The sequence below is a fragment of the Microcaecilia unicolor genome, chromosome 14 (assembly GCF_901765095.1).
Source record: "Microcaecilia unicolor chromosome 14, aMicUni1.1, whole genome shotgun sequence".
NCBI lineage: Eukaryota > Metazoa > Chordata > Amphibia > Gymnophiona > Siphonopidae > Microcaecilia > Microcaecilia unicolor.
This window is the reverse complement of record NC_044044.1, coordinates 18,588,932-18,613,178: the sequence shown is the minus strand read 5'-3', so window position 1 is coordinate 18,613,178 and position 24,247 is coordinate 18,588,932. Positions and strand designations below refer to the sequence as shown.

Genomic DNA, 24,247 nt, shown 5'->3' with positions numbered 1-24,247 from the left:
CATACAGACACAGCAAACTGGTATTTGCCCAACATAACCACACAGTAAGAGCCATTCCTCTTTCAAGAAAGTTTAGCGTTTTTACCCAAGACAGATTCTCTCCACCCCAAAATGTTAGCTTTCCTGCTACTATTATAGTATTTAAGATTCAAGGGGGCCTTTCACACTACTGTTAACTCTACTATAGAACAGTTGTCAGGACATCCAGAATGAACATGCATGATGTTTACACACACTTCTATGCAAGTCTCATACACCATTATGGATATCTTTAAAACTGGCTGGTTGTGTATCAGAGACTAGGTTAAGAATCACTGCTCTAACAAAGAGGGCATCTTCAAGCATAGGCCCCAGCTGCCCTCCTTCCACAAGCCAGGCCCTACTCTATATATAAAAACCTTTAGTTGAGCATAAGAGCTCATTCCTTGTAGGTATCCTGAAAAGCAACTGGCTAGGTATGACCCAAGGGTTAGGTTTTCAGAACTACCATCATGACCCTATACCTTTCTATTTAAAAGAACTCTGTTAAGCAAGGCCTGGAAGGAACATCTGTTCCAGTAGCCTTAACAGTATAAACACATACACCATCAGCTGGGCTTCTGGGAAGAGACAGTTCCTAACCCTGGCTTAAGGAACCCAAGGTATTTTTACAACCCAGCTGTTCAGTGGTTAATATTTAGTCCAAAATAAACTTGCCGGTTAAAGTCAAGACACCAAAAAGGGCTGTCTAAACTTTATTCCAGGAACCTGGCTAAATAGGGCTGTCTAAACTTTATTCCAGGAACCTGACTGAATAAGGCTGCTCTTCCTGTCTAGCATCCAGGTACAGTCAGGCACTAGGCAAATAGCTAGGAAAAGGGAAGTATTACTAATAGGTGATTTTAACATGCCAGGCAGCAACTGGGGCTTTCCTGCTGCACAGTCACCTGGAAGCAAAGAGACCTTGGATTCTCTACAGGTAAAATTGTCCCTCAGTGAGAAAAGCAATGTCATCACCCATTCGGGCCAATGTTGTGGAAGGAGGGAATTCAAAATACCTGTTCGTAGCCTTATGACTGACCGTAAAATTGATACTAAAGTTGCCTTTCATGTCGGTCAGGTTTAGCAGGTAGAGGTGGGGGGGGGGGGGGGGGAGAGGGGGATGGAGGCTGAAGCATCTCCTATCCTGCTTAGCTTACAAGGGGTCTATTGTCATAGGGAGTACTGTGTTTGAGCTCTGATTTTTGGAACGTAACACTTCCTTAGGCTGCTTGGTCCCTGTAGCTGATAATATTCCTTCTTCTTTCCATCATGTCCAAAGAGATTAGACAAGCACATAGCACAGGTAAAGTGTCAATTTTGACTCTGACCTTTGCTTTTTGTAATCCTAATCCATGTCAGGAAGTATTTTTTCCATGGAGAGAGTGGTGGATACTTGGAATGCTCTCCCGCAGGAGGTGGAGATGAAAACGGTAACGGAATTCAAAAATGCGCGGGATAAACAAAGGAATCCTGTTCAGGAGGAATAGATCCTCAGAAGCTTAGCAGAGATTGGGTGGCAGAGCAGGTGGGAGGCAGGACTAGTGTTGGGCAGACTTCTACGGTCTGTGCCCTGAAAATGGCAGATACAAATCAAAGTCAGGTATACACAAAAAGCAGCACATATGAGCTTATCTTGTTGGGCAGACGGGATGGACCATGCAGATCTTTCTCTGCCGTCATCTATGTTACTATGTCGTCCCCCACTGAGCTCTACACCTCCAACACACTAAGTAGGACATCCCTAAAGCTTAAATTTGCCTGCTCTAATGCCTATTTCTGTGGGATTTTCTGCTGTATTGTTTCTATAAGAGGGTGAAGGCTACCGTTAGCCACCGCTGCCCTTACTACCATGTTTCTCACTACGAGCTATCAAAAGCTCTTACAGTATCATTGGCTACCACTGTATTATACAAGACACAGGAGCATCAGTTCAGACAAAAATACAAAAGCAGAAGTGCTTTATTGGTGGACACATGGGGTATTGAAAAACATACACACCAACAGTAGAAGGAGCAGCATCATTGACCCAACCACCACAAGCCAAATCCACATGTGCCGGGTCTCCTCCCCTGGAGAGAAAAAGCACAGCGTACAGACCAGATCAGGATGGATTGACCTAGTCATAACCTATATCAACCCATGTAAATAGCAAAGTGGGACAGTTATAGGAAAATGACCCGACTGGGCAACAGTCAAGTGTCACTAAGCTTACATGCAAGGACAGAAAAAAAAAAGGGGGGTACAAATCAACCTTTGTTTAGAGTGACACCTGGTGGCCTGTAGAGAACAATGCATAAATTATCCCTGTACTCAACTCCACCCATTCCAGCACAAGGAGTATTTGCCCCTTGAGTGGCCCAATGTACAAGGAAGATAACCATGCAAGAAGCTCAATCTGCCCAAACCTTAGCATTCCCCTTAGACACTAGTCCTCCTAGGTGAGGGGGGGGGGGGGGAAGAAGGTGAAGTAAGAGCTTGGCTAGCTGGTGTCTAGACCCTGTGCACCAATAGTCCCCAAAGTTCGTAGGCTTACCCATGTGACTCAAGCTGACTTGGTCTTCAGTCTGGAAGGCTATAGGGCCCAGGGCCACATATGTTGCCTGCTGACCCAGTCCAGACAGGGTGCTGCCTGCAGAGAAAAACCAAGTACAGCATCCATGACCAAGGCTAGCTACATCCTCAGATGCCAAGGAGGTAGATGGTATGAAGACAGATTCATCTCAACACTGTCCTACAGCAGTCCCTCTTAGTCTACCAACAAGGAGATAACCCAGGAGTGAACTTACCCATCCTGCTCTCCGTATTGTTACAGCTCCTCCTGCACCTGACCGTAGCCCCATGCATATGGCTGCAGGCCGAGATGCTGCAGTGCAAGTAAACCTTCAGAAGAAAAAAAAATAAAAAAAATCAAGATAGTCAGCAGAGTATCACTGGAAGAAAGACTACAGTAGCTCAATAGGCAGAGATTTGACACTTCTATGCTGCTCCTCTTCCACAAAGAGGAGATCTCCCGACCCCTCTCCAACTGGAAGCTTCCACCCCCCCCCCCTCCCCCCACACACACACACAAAATTTACAGCTGCCTTAAAACCCATCTTCATTACTGCCTTTGGTCTGGGAGCTGCAAGGCAGGCACAATAAAAACTGTGAACCCCGCCTACATCTCTCCCCTAACTTGCATCTATTCCTATCTTTCACTTTCCCTATTCTATTACTGAACGGTGTTGGCTTTCTAGATTGTTTAAGCTGCCTTTTCTTGCAAGTAAAGCCGGTATCTCTCTATATAAAAAGGCACCACCAACGTTCTAAATGAAGCCTCCAGCCGGAAGTGTGAAGGGGGAGAGATATCAGGTTTCCCCACGAGTGTCTGCCCCGCCCTCTCTGTAACACAAACAGTGAAGGAAAACACAGCAAAGCACGAAACCAAATCGCTCTCTGTAACAGTGAAGGACTCAGAGGGGGGAGGGGAAGCCCTCACTATCTCTGTAACACAAACACAGCAGGAAACTTAACACTGAAGGACTCGACTCAGAGGGGAGAGGGGACAGAGTGCACAGGGGAAGGGAGAGAGGGCAGGGACACACACAGTCCCACATGCACACAGAAGAAAACCTTGCTAGCCCCCGTTTCATGTGCATCAGAAACGGGGCTTTTTTACTAGTAAAACCATAATCATCACTTTTAGTGCAGGAAAGTGACAGACCTATCTTGGTCCATCTCTTGGATCAGTTCCCCCTCCCACCACAAATATCAACCCCGTCTCGTTACCTGACCCAGGGCTAGTCTTTGCTCCCCCAGGGACTGTATCTTCACGGCAAATCTCTGCAGAGAACTCTCTGTAGTTACGTGATCCAGGACAGTCTCGTACATAGGCGTATTGACCGGGCAACTGAATAAGAGACAAAAAGCAGCCGTCGGTCATCCCTAGATCGGTTCCCTTTCTAATGGAAGCAAAGCCCTGCTGTTTTCACTCACTTCTGCACAATGAAGTCCAACTGTGGAGCATCATCAGGATATGGAGCCCCTGTTCCCCAACACTCCTGTAGCATCAAGGTCTGTGAGGGGGCTCTATGGGGGATGGTCAACTCAGCCTGGAAGAACAAGGGCTGTGTGTGCAGACTGAGCACTGGAAAGTCCTCTTCCAAATGGAAGACAGTGTAGGTACCATCTGTGAAAAGCAATGCACAGGGAATGTTGAGTGCTGCCGGCATCTGCCCTCAACCAAGGCCAGCATAACCCAACCCCGAAAGAAAGTCTGGTGACCTTATTGAACACCTGCTCGTGTTCTAAATTTGAGAGGACTGATTAATTAAGAAGAGTATAACACTAATGGCATTTTGTACCTGTAGCCATCCTGAGCCTCACATCCTGCAGCTGGTGTGCTCTCTTCCTCAGAGCTGAAAGAAAAAGCCAAACTAGCTCGTGAGTTTGCCAAGGAAAGCCATTTGGGGGGGGGGGGGGGGGGCACGGCACAAAGAGGTGTGGTAGCCGTGTTAGTCCACTTTTTTTTTTTAAATTTGAAATTGTTTATTGAACACAACATAATGGAAAAAATACACTGTCTGCCAGAACAGCCAACCGACTGCTCTGACATGTCCAGCAAACAAAATCCGACATCAACTGTAAATCACAATCTTTTTTTGATAATTTTCTCCCTACCCACCCACCCTCCCACCCAAATCAACTCCCCCCCCCCCCCTGCTCCCCCCTTATTCCCTCTTGGCAAAATCTCCTATACAGGTAATTCACTACTCCATAATCGTTCTATTTGAGACCATTCTTTCGCATCTGGCTTATATCTGCCTTGTCTTTTGTCAGTCAATTGTTCTAGGCCCACAATGTTCTTGATTCTCATTGTCCAGTCTGTGATTGTAGGTCCCAGTCTTTGTTTCCAATGGGCTGCTATCTCCAGCTTGGCGGCTGCCAACCCCAGTCTTTTAAGCCTCTTCTGCCACTTCTGGCCCCTTTTATTTCCCCATCCCAACAAACACCACTTAGGTTCTACCGGTGTTAGTCCACTTTTAAAGGTAATCAATAGAAATAAAACAATAAAACATGGAAAAGAAAATAAGATACATAATACATTTTTTGATTAGCTTTCGAAGGTTGCCCTTGTCAGATCGGAAATAAGCGAATGTTGGTAGATGACAGTATATATAAGTGAATCATCAAAGGATTCCAGTGACAGTCTAACAGGATGGGGGTGGATAGGTTAGAGACAGGAAGAGTCGGGTGGATGAGGGACAGGGAGATATGCATGGAGACAGGAGGGTGACAAAGCAGTACAATGTTATGGTTTATAATGGGCTAGAAAACCCAGATCTTTAAGCCCTGTCTTGTGGGTGTCAAAATATTTAATTATTCTGACTTCAAAGGTCTTACGTCCCTGTATTGTTTTTAAAGTTCCCTTTTAGCATGGCATAGAATCCAGACCCTCGCAGATGCTGGTATGAATCTCATTGCTACCTGCAACACTAGACCTTGACCCCATTCCCCCTCCCCTCAGACTACAGCCCAATACTACAGTAACTGTCCTATTAAATGTCCATGATGGGCCCACTTACCTCTTGCTCTGCTGCTGTAGATGACATTGGCAGAAAGGCCTCTGGATCCCCCAGAAGACACATTACGGTCAAGCCACACACTTGCAACCTCATGTAGGGAGTAGCAGCACCGTATGGTCAGCCTAGAAATAGAAAACGGGGGGAAAAATATGCCTTCTGTGATCTCTTCCTCTCCCCCCTACAAAAAAAGGGTAGCTGTAATGCAGAAGGACTCACTTATACTCCGAATCCCTGGAGATGACTGGAGCTGTAACAGGAATCATCTCCGGCTCGAAGGTCACATCGTTCTCGTATATAAGATAGTTACTGTCAAACTAGAGCACAAAAGAAGAACACAAGATCCAGCAGGGCAGTGCAAGGCCTTAGATGAGATTTCTTTTGCCTTCAAGATTGTGATTAAAACCCATGTTCACTCCCACATCACCCCTCAGCAGAGCTCTGTAAAAAAATGCATTTGAGAATACTCTAGACATACCTAGTTGATGGTAACTGGTCAAAACGGCCCCGGCAAAATGGCCCCTTACATAACGGCCACTATCAAAACAGCCCCCCCCCCCCGACTAAAGGGCCCGATCAGGCGGCCCAGAATATGGCACTGCATTTTTTTCTAGAGGGCTATTTGGGGGGGGGGGGGGGGCATTTTGTCTAGGGGCTATTTTGTCGGGGTGCCCTAGGTAATACCACAGCATTGTCACTGAGATAAGCGCAAGTTTCTTTCCCAGCATCACATTCCGTTAGAAGGCAGCAATGTTAGGTATTGGGCACATTAAGTTAAACATTTACTGCTTCCTCTGCATTCAATACACTTCTATTTTAGCCCTCATCCATTTTTTCTGTATTATTCAACAACCTGTTGGTCCTGTTTAACACAGTAGAGCCTAAAATTATTCAAAGTTATTTATGCACTTTCCAAAAGCCATTTGACCAGGTAAAATTGCATATTTAGAGGTACTCTTTGGTAAGGGTACATGCTGATAGATCCGACTGTGTGGTTGTCGGTACCAATGTTGATAACCATTACACAAACCAGGAAAATGTTAAGCTGGCCCTGGACCCCAATCTGTAGTACTTCAGAGCAATGCAGATACCTCCAGAGCCAAAGCTACTACTACTATTTAGCATTTCTATAGCGCTACAAGGCGTACGCAGCGCTGCACAAACATAGAAGAAAGACAGTCCCTGCTCAAAGAGCTATGTAATAAAAGTGAGCCAAGTATAGGACAATCAAGCCATTGTGACATCACTGATGAGGTTAGCTCTTATTGGTGGACTGAGGCATTATGACATCACACTATTAGCTCTGGTTACAAGAGACTACTACTACTACTATTTATCACTTCTATAGCACTACAAGGCGTACGCAGCGCTGCACAAACATAGAAGAAAGACAGTCCCTGCTCAAAGAGCTTACAATCTAATAGACAAAAAATAAAGTAAGCAAATCAAATCAATTAATGTGGACGGGAAGGAAGAGAGTAGGGTAGGTGGAGGCGAGTGGTTACAAGTGGTTACGAGTCAAAAGCAATGTTAATGAGGTGGGCTTTCAGTCTAGATTTAAAGGTGGCCAAGGATGGGGCAAGACGTAGGGGCTCAGGAAGTTTATTCCAGGCGTAGGGTGCAGCGAGACAGAAGGCGCGAAGTCAGGAGTTGGCAGTAGTGGAGAAGGGAACAGATAGGAAGGATTTATCCATGGAGCGGAGTGCACGGGAAGGGGTGTAGGGAAGGACGAGTGTGGAGAGATACTGGAGTGAGTACATTTATAGGTTAGTAGTAGAAGTTTGAACAGGATGCGAAAACGGATAGGGAGCCAGTGAAGGGTCTTGAGGAGAGGGGTAGTATGAGTAAAGCGACCCTGGCGGAAGATGAGACGGGCAGCAGAGTTTTGAAACAACTGGAGAGGGGAGAGGTGACTAAGTGGGAGGCCAGCAAGAAGCAGATTGCAGTAGTCTAAACGAGAGGTGACAAGGGTGTGGATGAGGGTTTTGGTAGAGTGCTCAGAAAGAAAGGGGCGGATTTTACAGATGTTGTAAAGAAAGAAACGACAGGTCTTGGCAATCTGCTGGATATGAGCAGAGAAGGAGAGAAGAGTCAAAGCCATATGCATGGGTTCAAGAGCAGTTACTGTAATGCTCAAACAGGAACAGAAGTACAGTGTCTAGTGCAGGGGTGTAGCCAGAGCCTGAGGTAGGGGGGGGGGCACTGTTTAGCCCACCTCCCCCCCGCCAGGTACCTTTGCTGGCAGGGGTCCCCAACCCCTGCCAGCCAAAGAGTCTTCAGCGTCGGTTGACTCTGGCACTGTCACTGATCTGACTCCTTACGTCCTGCGTGCACGTCCTGCACAGGGCTACATGCAGGACGTAAGGAGTTAGAAAGATCAGCGAAGGTGCCAGAGTCGACCGGCGCTGAAGACTCTTCGGCTGGCAGGGGTGTCAAATGTAGAGGGGGCCAGGGCTTAATCTGTGGGGGCCCATGCCCCCATGTAGCTACGCCCCTGGTCTAGAGGGGCCTGATGTAGAAAACTAAATGTGGGCAGAGTGAACCCCTCTCCATCACGTGTACAGGACACTTGTTAAGCGTACAACATAGAATGACAGGGACAAAGTGTCCTGTGCACACTTTACTGGATGCATGATGCAGAAAAGGGGTCACTATAGTAGTTAACCACAGACACTTAAAATGAATGGTAAATAAGGCCATTAGCTATTCCTCTGCAATGCATACAAGTGAACGGTGTGGGGGGGGGGGGGGGGGGGGGGGGGACTTCAGTATGCAGTGAGAGATCACCAGGTCTGGGACAGCATAAAAGGATTGGTTGGTAGGATTTTAAAATGCCTCTTTTCTGCAACCAGATCAATGCCTGCTAACTTTAAAAGAAAAAAAAAAAGAAACAGATCGGAGGTTAACAGCTCCGTGCGTGTGTCCTAACAAGTGCCAGCGCACATGGTATGTTCTGCACGCTAGCAACCTTGCAGAAGTTGTGCAAGAAACTCAAGGCCCAATATTGATGCCCAGATTCCTGTTCGGACACACAGATGGGTGCTGGCAGGCTCACTTGTTTGCACACATACATAGTATTGTGTGAATGCGTCCGTCAACCCCCCTCCCCCCCTCCTCCTCCAAACCTCCTTTCAATTAGTGCACAAGTTCTGGGTGCTTGAAACTTAGTATCACTGCAGTACATTTGCATCAGCAATTTCACAGGAGAAGCTACAGCTCAGCCACCGGCACTGCCGCTCTGTCTGGTTTTCTGCAGCCGCCTCAGGTTAGAAGCGAGAACTGAGGCACAGGAACACATTTGTCGCCGAAAACAGGCACTAGGACAGCCATTCTCAACGCAGTCCTCAAGAGTATCATAGTCCCATCAGGTTTTCAGGATATCCACGATATGTTTCAGAATACCCATGAGTTAGATTTGCATGCAAAATATCATAGATACCCTGAAAATCTGATGGGACCAGTGGCATAGCCATGGGTGGGCCAGGGCCCACCCTATTTGGACTCTGGTGCACCCAAAATTGTGCACTCTTGCTATGGCTTGCAGAGGTCCTCAAACCCCGTCAGCTGAAGGATTTCCTCCTTCTCAGGCAGCCGGTGCTCTTTCAAACGGCAGCTGGCAGCACTTGCCTCGAGCAAAAACCAACACCAGCCCCTCTTCACATGCTTAGTTTTCATGCATGCTGGCCGTGGCATCAGCTCAAGGAAAGTGCTGACTGAGCAGGAGGAAATCTTCAGCTGGCAGGGTTTGTAGATCCCCTCCTGCGCTCAGGTATTTAATATTGTGGGCTTGCAGGTGGAGGGAGAGATGAAGAACAGAGCAGAGCAAAGGGGAGGGCTAGGGATGGGAGGAGGGCATGAATTCCATGCCCACCCACCTTGGACTCAGGCCCACCCAAAATTGGCTGTCCGGCTACGCCCCTGGATGGGACTAGATATATCCCGAGGGTATGGCTGCTCCGAGGACTGTGTTGGACTATGGCTGCCCTAGTATCAAGCTCCAGGCCCTTGTCCGAGGTGGTCACCCCACACGAACAGATGAGGGTCCATCCTTAACATCAACACGATGCAACGTCTGTGGCCAGTCACTTACCCGCCTGGAGGTTCCACAGGATGAGAGTGAAAACACGAAGAGCGCCCGCAGCTCGTCTGCCTCAGTTGGCCGGCAGTTCTTGTCCCTTAGGTGTGTCCTTCGTGGATCAAAGGCTGGGCGGGCATCCAGGCTCAAGACAGTGGCCACCATGGTCCTGTTGGGCAAACACACTAACCACAGACAGACCATGAAGAGCAATGATTTCCTACCTAGCACGATCAACACCAAAAGAATTGCTCAGAGGCCTAGATCCAGTGGTTTTCAACTTGGGTCCTCAACCCCTGGCCAGTCAGGTTCAGACTTGCATTTTAAGGCAGTGCATCAAAATCTCCCTCATGCATATTCACTGTGGATACCCTGAAAACCAGACTGGCCAGGTGGCTCCCGAGGACTGGTTTGAAAGCCACTGGCCTAGAACACAACTCCAACCCTGAAGTAAGGACTTACCGAGCAATGCTCCTGTAGGAAAGTTGCAGGTAACAGAGAACGTGGTCTTCACCGCCAGAGTCTTATTATCTCTTAATGCAAAGTCCAGCCGCACCCGAAGTCCTCTCAGTGTGATGTCCTAGGGGAGTTGGGCAGAATATGCAGTCGCTCTCTGGAAAACACCCCTACCACACAGCTTTCAGCTCAGATGCAGTGACCAAGATGGTCAAAACAGGTCATTAAAACCAACCCATCCAGCCCAAGATCTTACTTGAGAAAGGACAGACTATCCTGCCCCAACACTCATGGTATCAGGGATCACTGCCCGTTTTTACCCCACTCCCGAGCCCATCCATACCTCATACACGAGTCCTGTGGCAAGGGGTGGCACCTCCAAGCGATAGGTTGAGGCATCCTCTTGCACAGCATAATTTTGCGACTGCACCAGTGCCTCAGTCAGTGGCATCTCACGAACATACGGAACCCAGTATCTGTCCAGGCTCCCTCGAGTCATTATTAGAATCAGTCTGTCCTTGGTGCAGGAGCCTTCAAATGTGGGAAGAACTAGGAGAAGGTGGCAGGGACATGACAATATTAACACGGTCTCTTCACCCTTTACAATAAGCCCTATTATAAAGGAACCTGAACTTTTCTGTTCACATTTCTAATCAGTTATAACAGCCAGGGGCCGCTCACGTATGTCCATTTGAGGGGTTTTTTTAATGCGTTGAGCTCTAGAATTAAGACAGCATTTCTCCTTAAGTTCCTGATGACTACTTGGAGTGTAGTAGCCACCTAGTGGTTAGTGCAGTAGACTTTGATCCTGGGGAACTGGGTTCTATTCCCACTGCAGCTCCTTGTGACTCTGGGAAAATCACTTAACCCTCCATTGCCCCAGGTACAAAATAAGTACCTGAATATATGTAAACCGCTTTGAATGTAGTTGCAAAAACCTCAGAAAGGCGGTATATCAAGTCCCATTTCCCTTTCCCCCTTTCACTTATGACATCACAATAATGAGCCAAGTATCGGGCATTCAAGCCATTGTGACATCACTGATGAGGTTGGCTCTTATTGGTGGAATGAGTGGAGGAGTAGCAGTGGACTTTGATCCTGGGGAACTGAGTTCCATTCCCACTGCAGCTCCTTGTGACTCTGGGCAAGTCACTTAACCCTCCATTGCCCCTGGTACAAAATAAGTACCTGAATATATGTAAACCGCTTTGAATGCATTTTATTTTTATTTATTGTACTTGTATCCCACATTTTCCCTATTTGCAGGCTCAATGTGGTTTACAAAGACCTGTTATGGCATCGCCATTCCAGGGTAAAAGATACAATTGGTGTTACAAAAAGATTAAGGCTGACATAAAAGAACTAAGCGACAGTTATAGAAAGACTTTCTGAATAAGGGTGGAGTGTTGGGAGTATTATAATTAAGCTAAGGATTCTCACAGTAGGCCTTGTTGAAGAGATAGGTTTTCAGAGATTTGCGAAAGTTAGTTATTTCGTTAATTATTTTCAAGTTAGTTGATAGTGCATTCCACAGCTGTGTGCTCATGTAGGAAAAGCTGGACGCATGTGTTAGTCTGTATTTTAATCCTTTACAGCTGGGGAAGTGCAGATTAAGAAATATGTGGGCAGATCTTTTAGCATTTCTGGGAGGTAGGTCCACTTGGTCTAGCATGTAGGCCGGGGCATCTCCGTAAATGATTTCATGAACAATCGTGCAGATCTTGAACGCGATACGTTCTTTCAGTGGGAGCCAGTGTAGTTTCTCTCTTAGGGGTTTTGCACTTTCATATTTTGTTTTTCCAAATATGAGTCTGGCTGCAGTATTCTGGGCTGTTTGAAGTTTGACAATCTGTTCTTTGCAGCCAGCGTAGAGTGCGTTGCAGTAGTCTAGGTGGCTTAGTACCATTGACTATACCAGGTTGCGAAAAATGGATCTTGGGTAGAAAGGTTTTACTCTTGAGTTTCCACATGGAGTAGAACATCTTTAGTTATATTCTTCACGTGGTTTTTGAGTGTGAGATTTTGATCAATGGTAACGCCAAGAATTTGAGTGTTTGGAGACAGGAAGGGAATAGTTTGGTATGGTTATAGTGGTGAACTTACTTGTATTATGTTGTGAGGTGAGTATAAGACTTTTTTTTCTGCATTAAGTTTTAGCTGAACTGCATCCACCCAAGAGTGCATGATTTGGAAGCTTTGGTTGATTTTTATTGGTGATTTCCTTTAGATCATGTTTGAATGTAGTTGATATACCACCTTTCTGTGGGTTTTGCAAGTCCCATTTCCCTTTCCCTATTTGAGATTCTACATGGAATGTTGCTAGTGGAGTAGCCTCTGGGTTTGATTCCCACTGTAGCTCCTTGTGACTCTGGGCAAGTCACTTAACCCTCCGTTGCCCCAGGTACAAATAAATACTTGTATATACTATGTAAACCACTTTGAATGCAGTTGCAAAATACCACAGAAAGGCGGTATATCAAGTCCCATTTCCCTTACTACAAAGTTTTAAGCATGCCACTTATCTGGCGACTACCGCTGGCCAACATTGCAGACCACAACTTGTGTTCCCTCAAAGCCTCCTCTGTACCCTACTCCCACTAATCAAGCCCCAGTGGCAGATGCCCTTCAGAGACCAGAGATCCTTTTTTTTTGGTGGTGGTGGGGGGGGGGCGCAGGGGAAGTGGCAGAGTAACCTTTAACAGCAGTGGGCTGAGAACCAAACACCCCGCCCCAATTCTTAGCCTACTGCTGCTCCCTGTGATCTTGGCCAAGTCATTTAACCTTCTATTTGCTCCAGTACAAGCTCTCCAGGGAAAGATACCCACTACACCTGAATGCTCACTGCTTCAATAACTCTGTTGCAGGAGCATAGCTATGTGGGGCCATGGGGGCCTGGGCCCCCATAGATTTGGGCCTGGACCACCCCCATGCCGACGACCCTCTCAACCCCCCCTCCCGCCATGGGCTACTTTTGCTGGTGGGGGACCCCAACCCCCGTCAGCCGAGGTCCTCTTGCTTCCCGCGGAAGGCTTCGCTCTGTTTCTGACGTCCTGCACGTTGTATGTGCAGGACGTCAGACTCAGAAACAGAACGAAGCCTTGCAGATCAAGGCTTTGTTCTGTTTCAGTGAATCTGACGTCCTGCACGTACATGCAGGGCATCAGAAAGCCTTGCACGGGAAGCAAGAGGACCTCGGCTGGCAGGGATTGGGGTCCCTCACCAGCAAAGGTAGGCGACGATGGCGGGGGAGGGGGCTAAAATGTGCCCCCTCTTGCCGAAGTCTGGCTACGCCCCTGCGCTGTTGGTATATAGGAACTTAAATACACCTCCCGGGTACATAGGAACTTGCTAGAGACACCTCCTGAAGCATCCCAGTTCACCACAGCTATGAAGCACAGACACCTGTCTACCAGATGACCCCTCATTCCACCCCTTCCACACTCACCCACGTCTGGTACATCACACACGATAACACCCGTTATAGTGAAATTCTTGTTCTTTGGCACCAGGTTCAGGGTGTAGGAGACGTACAGTGTATACCTCATCAACTTGCCAGAGAGATGCTGCAAGAACAGAAAAACCTGCTCAGAAGCTCCCTGGTGGGGGAAGGACACCGTGCCGACCCACATCATTACTTCCCGAAAGCAGATTCCAGTACATCCGGTGCCCTGCCCTATGGCCAGAAGGCCCAAATGCTCTCTCTGGATTTGACTCGGACAATCTTACAGCTTACGTTACTTCTACAAATCATGGAACCTACGTTTCGAAATCTTCACTTCAAAATGATCAGATTCATTTTTCTGTCGCTTTCATAAAAATGTTTAAAGACACACCTCCACCTGGTATCGACTTGGTACATGGCTGGTCTTGCATACTATGGTCAGCTCCCTACAGAGGTTAACAGCAACTACTTAGGAATCATTCTTGGAAAATGACTTGGGGGGGGGGGGGGGGGGTAGGGATAGCAACAGCAAGTTGAATAGTAAATTGGTTTCTAGTACCGATTGTCTGAAGTTATACGACGTGAACAGCCAGTGCCCCCCACCACTCACCGTTTTCTGCACCAGTTTATCCTTGAAGGGCACATGCAAGACGTAGAATTTTGTGCCATTGAGGTGCAGCTTCTCTGAGAGGTAGAAGCCCCTGATCCGTGCAGCAGCTGGGGACAGCAGCACATCAGCGATATCGAGGGATACCAGCTCCACGTCTGGGAAGAAGTTTCCGAGCCACACGTCAAAGTAGCCGAGATCTGCGATGGTGTCTGAAATGAGACGACATTATTACTGCAACGACCATTTGAGGAATAAAACAGGAGGAGAATCGGAGAAGAAGTCTGGTCCTGTTTCATTTCAGTTCCAGGATTTTCATTTTTCTAGGTGTGCCCACCTTCTAAGTTGTTTGTAGCTAACCCCACCCACCCCCTTTCCTGAACAGAGGCGACAGCATATATACATACCGTTACCGAGGACGGGGGTGTGCGGCAGGAAAGGCGTTGTAATGGGCTTGTGAGCTGCATGCCATGTGTCATCGCTCCCATTTCCCCACCATTTGCGCTCCAGTAGAAGGTTGATGCTGTAGGTCGTCCCATACTGGTTGTCTATCACATCGCTCTGCAGGACAAAGGTTGTAGATAAGACTGGACAGATGTCCAACACTGATAAGTCTGTTGGTAGCACCTCACAGCTATATCCTCACTCACCTGCATGTGCCCCCCAGGGGCTCCAATGGGCACCGTGATAGTGACGGCTGTGGAAGTAATCAACAGCTGATAGCTGTTGTGGGTCATGATGCTCTTGTCTATCAGCCTTCCATTAAGTCCCATCCTCACACCTCCATCATGGAAGGCTGTGCTCACCATCAGCGGAGAGAGAACCAGTGGGGTCATCCAGATGAGAGAACGCTCCTGGAAGATAGGCGGGTCTGGGAAAGGAATGAGGAGAAACCAAGGCCAAAAAAGGGGGTTTAATAATGTTTTTTTATCTGGAAGGTACTACAAGGCTTGTACCGTCCATGCTGTACCAACTTAGTGTGGCATCCTTATTCCAGATGTTTCATTTGTCCCCTCCTTTCACTGCCAAGTGCTTGATCATAGGTATAGTTTGCTTGCTTGCTTACTTGGTGGGGGGGGGGGGGGAAGGAGAGGAAGAGCAGGAAGGGTAAAAAGTCATATTGACACAGGGTGGAGACCCCAAAACTACATCTACATGTTTCTCCAACACAACCAAGGCAAGGTAATAGCATTTCTAGTCAACTATACCCAGGTCAGATTCACAGTCCTTGTAATAAAAGGAAGCTTCCAGTAGCAGCAAGCCCTCCACTAAGGCCATGACATACCTACAGAGCAAGTAGCTGCCACGTCAACCATAAGGACCAGCCAGGCCTGCTTGTAAAACACCGTTGTCCTGATCACCGCAATGCGGAAGAAAACAACAAATCAAGCGGAAGATATCCAGAAAGACCAGACTGAAGTCATAGATGTTAAAAGCCAAAATGATTTATTAAGACCCTACACGGTCCGTGTTTCGGCCGAAAAGGCCTTTTTTTAGGGGTCTTCAAATTGGCATATATGGATGATCCTTCCAAAAAGTATTTATGAAATGAGACCATCTGGACAAAACACATGCGCTAGTACTGTCCAAATGTAGCATACATGACATACCTACAGGGCAAGCAGCTGCCATGTCAACCATAAGGACCAGCCAGGCCTGCTTGTAAAACACCGTTGTCCTGATCACTGCAATGCGGAAGCCATCGGTCTGAAACAAAAAGATCACCCCTGAAAGCAAATGGCATTGTCACTAGCCCAGGTCATTAAGCCATCAGCTTGTGTTAAGCTGAGTCTATCAAGTCCTTATGGGGCACTTAAAAGGGAATGCTGCAGAGATCAGAAGGGACAGAGAGGTTACTGGAGGCATAAAGCCCCCCCCCCCCCCCCCCCCAATCTCTAGAACCGAGCGGCTCTGGTAAGGGTGTACCGCCCCCGACAGCAAATGGGAGGATCTGCAGATGGATATGTGCACACCACCCCTTTGCCACACTCCAAGCGTACAAGTAAGGTTCCAGAAAGGCGTGATGTAAGCCCTTCTTCCACCAGAAGTCACCACTGGATAAGATCCCTAGGATGAAATTCTTAACTGGGTTCCATTTCCCAAAACTCCTCCACTGTTCCACGTCTTCTCCACTCACCTCCACTAGATGGAACGCCGATGTATTATATGGAGCTCTGAAGACAACCCTGGTGGCTGAGGTGTTGATGCCGTAGCCCCACTGGTGGGAGTCCTTGGCTGTGGTGGAAAAGAGGGAGCCATTTGGGAAGTGAAAGATGATCTGCCAGACATGGGAGAGGGCATCTCGAGCCTGGAAAACAAGGTATACAGAAACCATGAGACCCCCCCCAGAGTGTTAAGTCCCACCAACAACAAAACAGTCCATGTCAAAAAGGAGGCGCACCTACCAACTTAAATTGAGCAGTAGTTCGGATCGCCTTACTCTTGTACAATCTTAATCCAATCCTAACAATGAACAGTGCTTATGTTATATGCTATCGCGGAGGAAAAAGCCTTAGACTCCTACTATTGGCTATACAGCTCGTTAGTTACTGGAGTTCTTGTCATCATAGGCAAAAAAAACCTCCTGTATAATCTAATATTCTTCTACCATGTATGTACGCACCTGATGTCAACTTCATTTGCAATTCTATGGACCGGAAATGGCAATCGCCACTACGGCAAATGTAAGCCACATTGAGCCTGCAAATTGGTGGTAAAATGTGGGATACAAACGCTACAAATAAATAATATTGATCTTTAATATTGAAAAGTCTAGCGTTAAGACTACCGTCGCTCAATCTGTCCTCTCCACAGCCGTGGAGAGGACAGACCAAGAGACGGCAGTCTTAACACTAAGATAAGTGGTGATTTACTATTTAATATTAAAGATTATACAGGAGGTTTTTTTTAGCCTATGACAAGAACTCCAGTAACTAACGAGCTGTATAGCCAATAGTAGGAGTCTAAGGCTTTTTCCTCCGCGATAGCATATAACATAAGCACTGTTCATTGTTAGGATTGGATTAAGATTGTACAAGAAAGAGGAGGAGCAGGCCTAGTGGTTAATGCAGTGGCCAGAGAACCACGGAAACTGGTTTAGTTACCCCCCTGTAGCTCCTTGTACCCTGGGCAAGTCGATTAACCCTTCATTGCCTCAGGTACAAAATAAAGTACCTGTATATAATGTGTACACAGGTTTAATTGCAACCACAAAAGGCAGTACAGTGAAACCTCGGTTTTCGTTGACTTCGGTTATCGTCGGTTTCGGTTTTCGTTGATTTTTTCAGTGAAAATTGTGTCTCGGATTTCATCGGCGTGCCCACGTGACCTCGCTGCTAATTTTGCAAAAACAAAGGGCGACCCACGCATTCTCCTGCTCATTGTGGCATTGTTTCTCATTGTGTGAGCATCGCCCCGCGCGTCTAACACAACGCACGCAAGATAAAAATCACATGTGCTCGAATGTCATTTTCCCTGTTAAGTGTTTCCCGTGCTAATAAGTTAACCCTTTCCCTTTAGCTCCATCATGGGACTATATTTATTCTCTATAAAATGTGTTTTTGGTATGTATTTTGGAGTGTCTAGAACAAATTAATTGGATTTACATTGATTCATATGGAAATAATTGCCTCGGTTTTCGTTGATTGTTTTCGGACGGATTATCAACGAAAACAGAGGTATCACTGTATAACAAATCCCATCTCTTTTCTCTTACTCCTAAGGATACATGGGCTTGTAATTCCTGTTTCTATTAGGGGAAACTAGAATGGCCTGCCAACGTGCAACGGCATAAAACGAGTACTGGAGGCAAACTAGAATAAGTCGATGGCAACAACAGAAACATACCGAGCCAGTTCTGGTTTCTTCTTTCCCCTTCATCACATGGATAAGAGAGTCACCTGATATACTAGGGAAAAACTAGGACGAGGCTACACAAGAAAAAGAGCTATCAAATGTCCATGGCCATTTTCTGCCCCCTTCTGGAAGGTGTGTATCCCCTGAAAGTCATCCACTAATATTAAAAGCACTGTGACAATAGGACAGCACACGGTAAGGTTAGCAAAAGGTTTGGCAAATGATTGCCTTAATCAATTCTATTTTAGGCACGGTAATTTGTTGGCAAAGAGTTGGCAAGACATTGAGCTATCCTAAGTGATTAAAGGGACCCTAGGTTACAACTGATCAGGGCTTGATCAGTTGGGATCTACTGAATGCTTAATTATGAATTGGATATTGGATTGAGCAAACATAACCGAGAACATGAAGCAAACTGAGTATCTGAACTGCTCATCCATGCCATCTACTATCCCTTCCTCTTTAAAGTTCCCATGTGCTTACCCCAAGCTTTATTGAATTCAGAAGTCTCTTCGTTTTGCATTCACTACTTGGTGTATTTATTGACCCCTGATGCAGACGCTTTTTAGCGTCGAAACACGGCCTGTGTCGGGTCGTTATCTTTGATATAATAAAGACTGTTGGACTCACGTCTCCAGTGGTGAATAGTCTATTAGTCTCTACTTTTGCCTTCTGTGAGCCGCATTGAGCCTGCCATGAGTGGGAAAGCGCGGGGTACAAATGTAACAAAACAAGAACATGACATTCAAAATGCTTGATGGCCTAAATAGGGTGTTTACCCGATACCCTTCGCTTGAGAATAGTAAAAGGGAGACAATTGCAGATTATAGGCCTAATCTGAATGCTTTAATTCAATTTAGCAGCTATAGTTGCTAGACATAACCTTAACATGGATATTTCTTTTTTGGCTATAAAAATTGGGTTTAGGCCAAATCACAGTACAGAAATCAATGGTAGTAGCAATTTTGGAGGAATGAGAGGGGGGGAGGGGGGACAGTTCAAGTTGAAGTGCTGGTGGCTTCCGATGTTGTAGATGCTTTACTAGTTAATTTTGTGCTCTGGATCACCAGGGTTCAAGTTGTGAACTCTTACAAGCTCGCAGTTGTACTAAATCCTCTCACTCAGAAGAGTTATTTTATTTATTGCATTTGTATCCCACATTTTCCCACTTATTTGCAGGCTCAATGTGGCTTACAGAGTTTGGTTATGACAGTTATTCCATGATATATTGTGGAATTTATCTCCTATACATTGGGGGGGGGGGGGGAAAATATTAAATGGCATCATTGGGGGAGGGGGGGTCAGGTCTATAGCCCAACAACACAGGAATACTAAAGTTAAACTATACCTATGTATCATATACAGTGAAACCTCAGTGGTTCGTCGATAATTTATCCGAAAATTATCGACGAAAACCGAAACAACTAGTGTGGCAAAACGACGAAATTGTCGCCCCTCAACCAGCAGCAGTGTGATCCCACAACCGGAAACAACGCCCCAGAAGAATGACATGTGAGAACACAAAATTAGCAGCATGGGCCTGCCAACGAAATCCAAAAAAAATTTCGCAAAACAAATTGATACCGAAAACGACGAAATCCGAAGTCAACGAAAACCGAGGTTTCACTGTATACATATCCTTTTTATCTACTTTTATTTTTAATTCTGTATTATGTGCAAGTTTTAGCATTATTTTGTAAATTGTTCAGATTATAGCAATAAAGTATATCAAATGCCAATAAATTTGAAATATGTAATCTGCTTTGAATGTCAAAGGAACAGGCTATAAGTTATTGAAATCTAAAAAGCTGCCCCCAGCTAAGTGCAGGGCTCTGCTATGGTTGCAGCCATGACCCCACCCTTCTCGCATACTGGTTTGAACACATCTGGGGTAATATTCAGCTGGTGACTGTTTTGCTGACCACCGCTGGTGGTTAAACCTGGATATTCGATTGGCTTTGGCAATATCTGGTTTTGTGGAGTTGGCTAACAGCCTGTTAAATTCGACATTCAACACTTAAACTGGCTAAGGGGCACTGCAAAAAGATAGGACCGATTGTGGTTAACTTGGCTGGTTAAGTGCTAAATATCAGCATTTAACCAAAAGTGCCACAGAATGTAGTAAAAGCAGTTAGCTTAGCAGGGTTTAAAAAGGGTTTGGCTACTTTCCTATAAGAAGAGGAAATAAATCATAAGATGTACTTGGGATAATCCACTGCTTATTTCTAAAATAAGCAGATTAAAATCTGTTTTACTGTTCTGGGATCTTGCCAGCTACTTGTGGCCTGCAGTGGCCACAGGATCCTGAGCTTCATGGACCTTCTGTCTGTCCCAGTAAGGCAATGTTTATGTTCTACTCCACCCCTATCATCCTCAAAATAGACAGTTTAGAGTGCTGTTGAAAATTAACTGTAACCTGCCAGGAGCTGTTTTTGGCTTAATTGCTATGGATATCTACCCTCATGTTTAAAAAAATAAATTGCAACCTGAAGTGTCCCTCTCACTGCCACCCAGCAGCAAACATACCACGGGCCATGCTGCCAGCCAGTCGTCATTCATTGGGGTATTTGCAATCCCAGGCACGACCCTTCTCACCGACACCTGGAATGAGATAGTGGCATTATTTTAACAGTCCCAGTGCATGAGTGGGTACAAGCCATTAGCTGTAACATTTGGGTTTTATTAACCATCTTTATGGAGAGATTCATCCAATGTGGCATACAGCAGGTACACATTAACAAAAACACCTTACGATTGACAGCATAACAGTAGTAAGTGACGAAATATAGTCAATGAGGTAAACGTGGAGATGGCAAATTGAAACCTAGTAATAGAGCATTTTCCATCTCACAGATAGGCTGCAGAGAATACCTTCTCCTGCTTCCACCCACCCTACCCCTCTACCCACCCACCCCTAGAGTGACATGTCTTATATAACCTCCCTATCAACCCACTCATTACTTTACCTCACCCATTTCTATTCTTCTATCACCTTCTCCCACTACTCCAACCAGAGTTACACCTAATCACACTGACCACCCTTCAACATCTTCTGTCCTTCTGTGACTGTTCTCTTGTGCTTGACTGCTTAAATATTTTAAATTTAAATGCTTTACTTTTTGTCTATTAGATTGTAAGCTCTTTGAGCAGGGACTGTCTTTCTTCTGTGTTTGTACAGCGCTGCGTACACTTTGTAGCGCTCTAGAAATGTTAAATAGTAGTAGTAGTAGTAGAAGTATAAACCTTTAATAGCATTGTAGAACAATTATGTCCGTACAATATAAGTGCATATGAAAACTGTGCTTTGTTTTTATCTAGACTTAAGACCCGACTGATTGCTACACTTGATGAAAATGTAGTGTTTGCAAGAGTCTCCCCTCCCCCAGTAGCAATTATAAATATTTTGGGTGTCTGGTTCAATGATCAAGTCTACCAGTCTTCCTATGCACACAGAAGGCTGATGGCTTGAATACTCTTTACAGACTTTGGACAGGCGCGCACACACACAAAAAAAAACCCTTATCCCACACCACTAAGGGAGGCTGGTAAGGATTTGTATTTTTAAAATCCTCATTTGAGCCATTCCTGGATGAACAGATTCTAAAAACAGCAGAGCAATAAAGGCATATAGCCCATTTTAAAAAATGTCTTCCACTTGTTCATAGGTATTCATATCCCTCCCTTGGTCTCCATTGTACACTTATCTGTTCTCCTGTAGATGGTTTTACACTTTGATCCTTCGTAAGTGTCTTCCGAGAGCTCCCCCCTCCCCTCAGATATTGGGCTTGTGAGCTGCCATATCCTCATACAAGATCACTCGCACTGATCCCACTCCCTTTCCCTGCTCTGTGGGTCAGGTAAGTAGTAATGTCTCACCTCTTCACCCAGCTCCCCTCCCCCAATCTTTCACTATTATTTACTTAACATAAGAACATAATAGCCAAACAGGGTCAGATGAATAGTCCATCTAGCCCAGTAGCCTGGTTTCCAGTTGCTTCCCCATATGTCTAACTAGAAAGCTATGTACTTTTCTTCCAGGAACTTGTCCAAACCTTTTTTTAAGCCCAGATACACTAACCTCTGTTACCACATCCTCTGGCAAAGAGTTCCAGAGCTTAGCTATTTGAGTGAAAAAAAATATTTCCTCCTGTTTTAAAAAGTATTCCCATTAACTAGTGTCTAGTCTTGAGTTTGAAAAGTACAATTACGTCTACTTGTTCTACACCACTCAGGATTTAGTCTGAGTTTTGTGGCATGAACATTCTCTCTTCTTGGGATTTTGGAGTCAGTGAAGGACTTGGCCCTCTGGTATATCCCCAGTACATAATGCTCTACTCTACTCTGTAGTATTAGGTTGGATATTACCTTTGTCGACCAACTGCAGCTCTTTAGAATTTTTTTTTTCCCCAAGAACACAGAAGTTCTTAGCAGATATATTTTTGTCACTTCATAGTGGTCCTCTATTTCAGGCCTCCTTAAAAAGGAGGCCACCTTACTTTTGTTTACTTTCCTTAATAATGTGCAAAAGTCTGGAATAAGCAGCTCTTGATGCTGTTTCGAAGCTTCAGCATCCAATTTTGAATAACTGTAGATGTTCTGGTAGATCATACATTGTATTTGTGGTCACTTTCAAGAGGATCGAAATATAGACCTGCACGGTCCATCCAGTCTACCCAACAAAGAGATAATACATACTGGATCTTGACCCATCCTTGCCATTTTCAGGGCAAAGACTATAGAAGTCTGCCTAGCACTGGCTTACATATCAACCATTTATGAAGGCACACGGTAACAATCACATTGTAAATCCAGACTAGATAATGCACAAAACAGTAAATAAGTTCTACCTCCCACCTAACCCCCCCCCCCCCAAATACCCAACCTAAAAACATAGGATGTAGTAGAGAAATGTATTTAGCCCATCAAAACTCCATGCTAACAGCATCCAACATTAGGGTAGAAGACCCCTTCGAGTCCTCTAGAGCTATCAAACCTGAAAGGCAGGAGCTCATGTTCTTCAAGGCAGTCAACTTTGTCGTCAGATAAATATCAGTTTTAGAAAGGGGTTTCTCTGGAAGGCATCTCCCAACTGCTTCCAATGAGATGCACTGGCTTAATTTTCAGCTTCTGGAGTTGCCAAAACCTACTCCAGCCCTTGGTCTAACCACAATTGGGACAGACCATAGAATGTGCCTGGGATTTGACACTTAAGATTCCTATATGGGAAGAGAAAGGACTCAAACAGCCATGCTTGTGTTTACCCCACGCATTCTAAGTGTTGTCATTTCTTCCTATTGGATATGCATTCATATTGTCCACTGCTTAGTAAAATAGCAAAAGCAGATCCAACTCTAGCCAGTTACATAATTCAGACTACAAGCTTCTCACATTAGTTACTCAGGTACTGGTTTTGACTACTGGAGTATCAGTCTACAGTGGGTAGAAGATGCTTGTAACACGGCTTGAGAGAACAGAGCAAGAAGCTGTTGACAAAAGACAGAGGAAGTACAGAGTTGAGTGAGCAAAGTACTCCTTGAAATGCACTTGCAAGATGTGGGGAAAAAAAAGTACTTTGACTCTGAAGACCAGTCTTATACGTATGTAAAGTGATTTCCAGGTGAATAACGCAAGCTAGGGTGCTTGAGTGTGTGTCAAACCCGTTTGAGACCATAGCTTAGAGTTACATCAGCAGCAAGTGATATTGAAAGGTCTACAAATTAGTCAACAGCATGATAAAAACGCCAAGAAATACATCAAGATTCCATCAGCAGGTAAACTTTTTGCAAGTGACTACATAGTCCAAGATGACACTGCCCCACACCATCACGCAAAGGCAATTGACTAAGGGTAGGACTCCAAGATTTCTTCCAATTGGCCAACCCAGGTCAGACTTGCAATACAAAAAAAAAAAAAAATCAAGGACTCGTGGCTTAAACAGCACATCCTGCAAGGAGCAGACGTGGTACTCACTGTAGTCTGGAATTGAGCAGTCACCAGCCACTATTTATTGTATTTGTACCCCACCTCTTTGCAGGCTCAATGTGGCTTACAATACATCGTGGATAGTGGAAATATGAAGAGAATAGACATTTGGTGTTACAGAAGGATTTTGGGTACATGGTAATAGAATACATGATAGTAATATAACAGAAGACATTATTAACATTTCTCGATATGTGTGTGGAGTTTTACATGTGTGTAAAACTATCTTTTCGAGTTGGTCCATTCAA

The 24,247-nt window shown here is 45.5% G+C and overlaps 1 protein-coding gene across 1 annotated transcript in view; it reads right to left on the bottom strand.

The window, feature by feature from the left end:
• Positions 1–1,950: 1,950 nt before the first annotated feature.
• Positions 1,951–24,247, bottom strand: part of LOC115457940 — a 31,736-nt gene continuing 9,439 nt past the window's right edge. Inside the window, exons 6-23 of the mRNA XM_030187653.1 lie at positions 20,544–20,618; positions 16,300–16,470; positions 15,773–15,869; positions 14,813–15,033; positions 14,570–14,723; positions 14,166–14,374; positions 13,559–13,676; positions 10,457–10,662; positions 10,120–10,237; positions 9,673–9,842; positions 5,802–5,899; positions 5,586–5,707; positions 4,365–4,418; positions 3,997–4,189; positions 3,790–3,910; positions 2,808–2,901; positions 2,555–2,650; positions 1,951–2,090 (exon numbers count right to left, since the gene is read on the bottom strand). Coding sequence (XP_030043513.1) covers positions 1,981–2,090; positions 2,555–2,650; positions 2,808–2,901; positions 3,790–3,910; positions 3,997–4,189; positions 4,365–4,418; positions 5,586–5,707; positions 5,802–5,899; positions 9,673–9,842; positions 10,120–10,237; positions 10,457–10,662; positions 13,559–13,676; positions 14,166–14,374; positions 14,570–14,723; positions 14,813–15,033; positions 15,773–15,869; positions 16,300–16,470; positions 20,544–20,618 — 2,427 coding nt within the window. The 3' untranslated portion in view covers positions 1,951–1,980. The remainder of the gene's footprint in view (positions 2,091–2,554; positions 2,651–2,807; positions 2,902–3,789; positions 3,911–3,996; positions 4,190–4,364; positions 4,419–5,585; positions 5,708–5,801; positions 5,900–9,672; positions 9,843–10,119; positions 10,238–10,456; positions 10,663–13,558; positions 13,677–14,165; positions 14,375–14,569; positions 14,724–14,812; positions 15,034–15,772; positions 15,870–16,299; positions 16,471–20,543; positions 20,619–24,247) is intronic.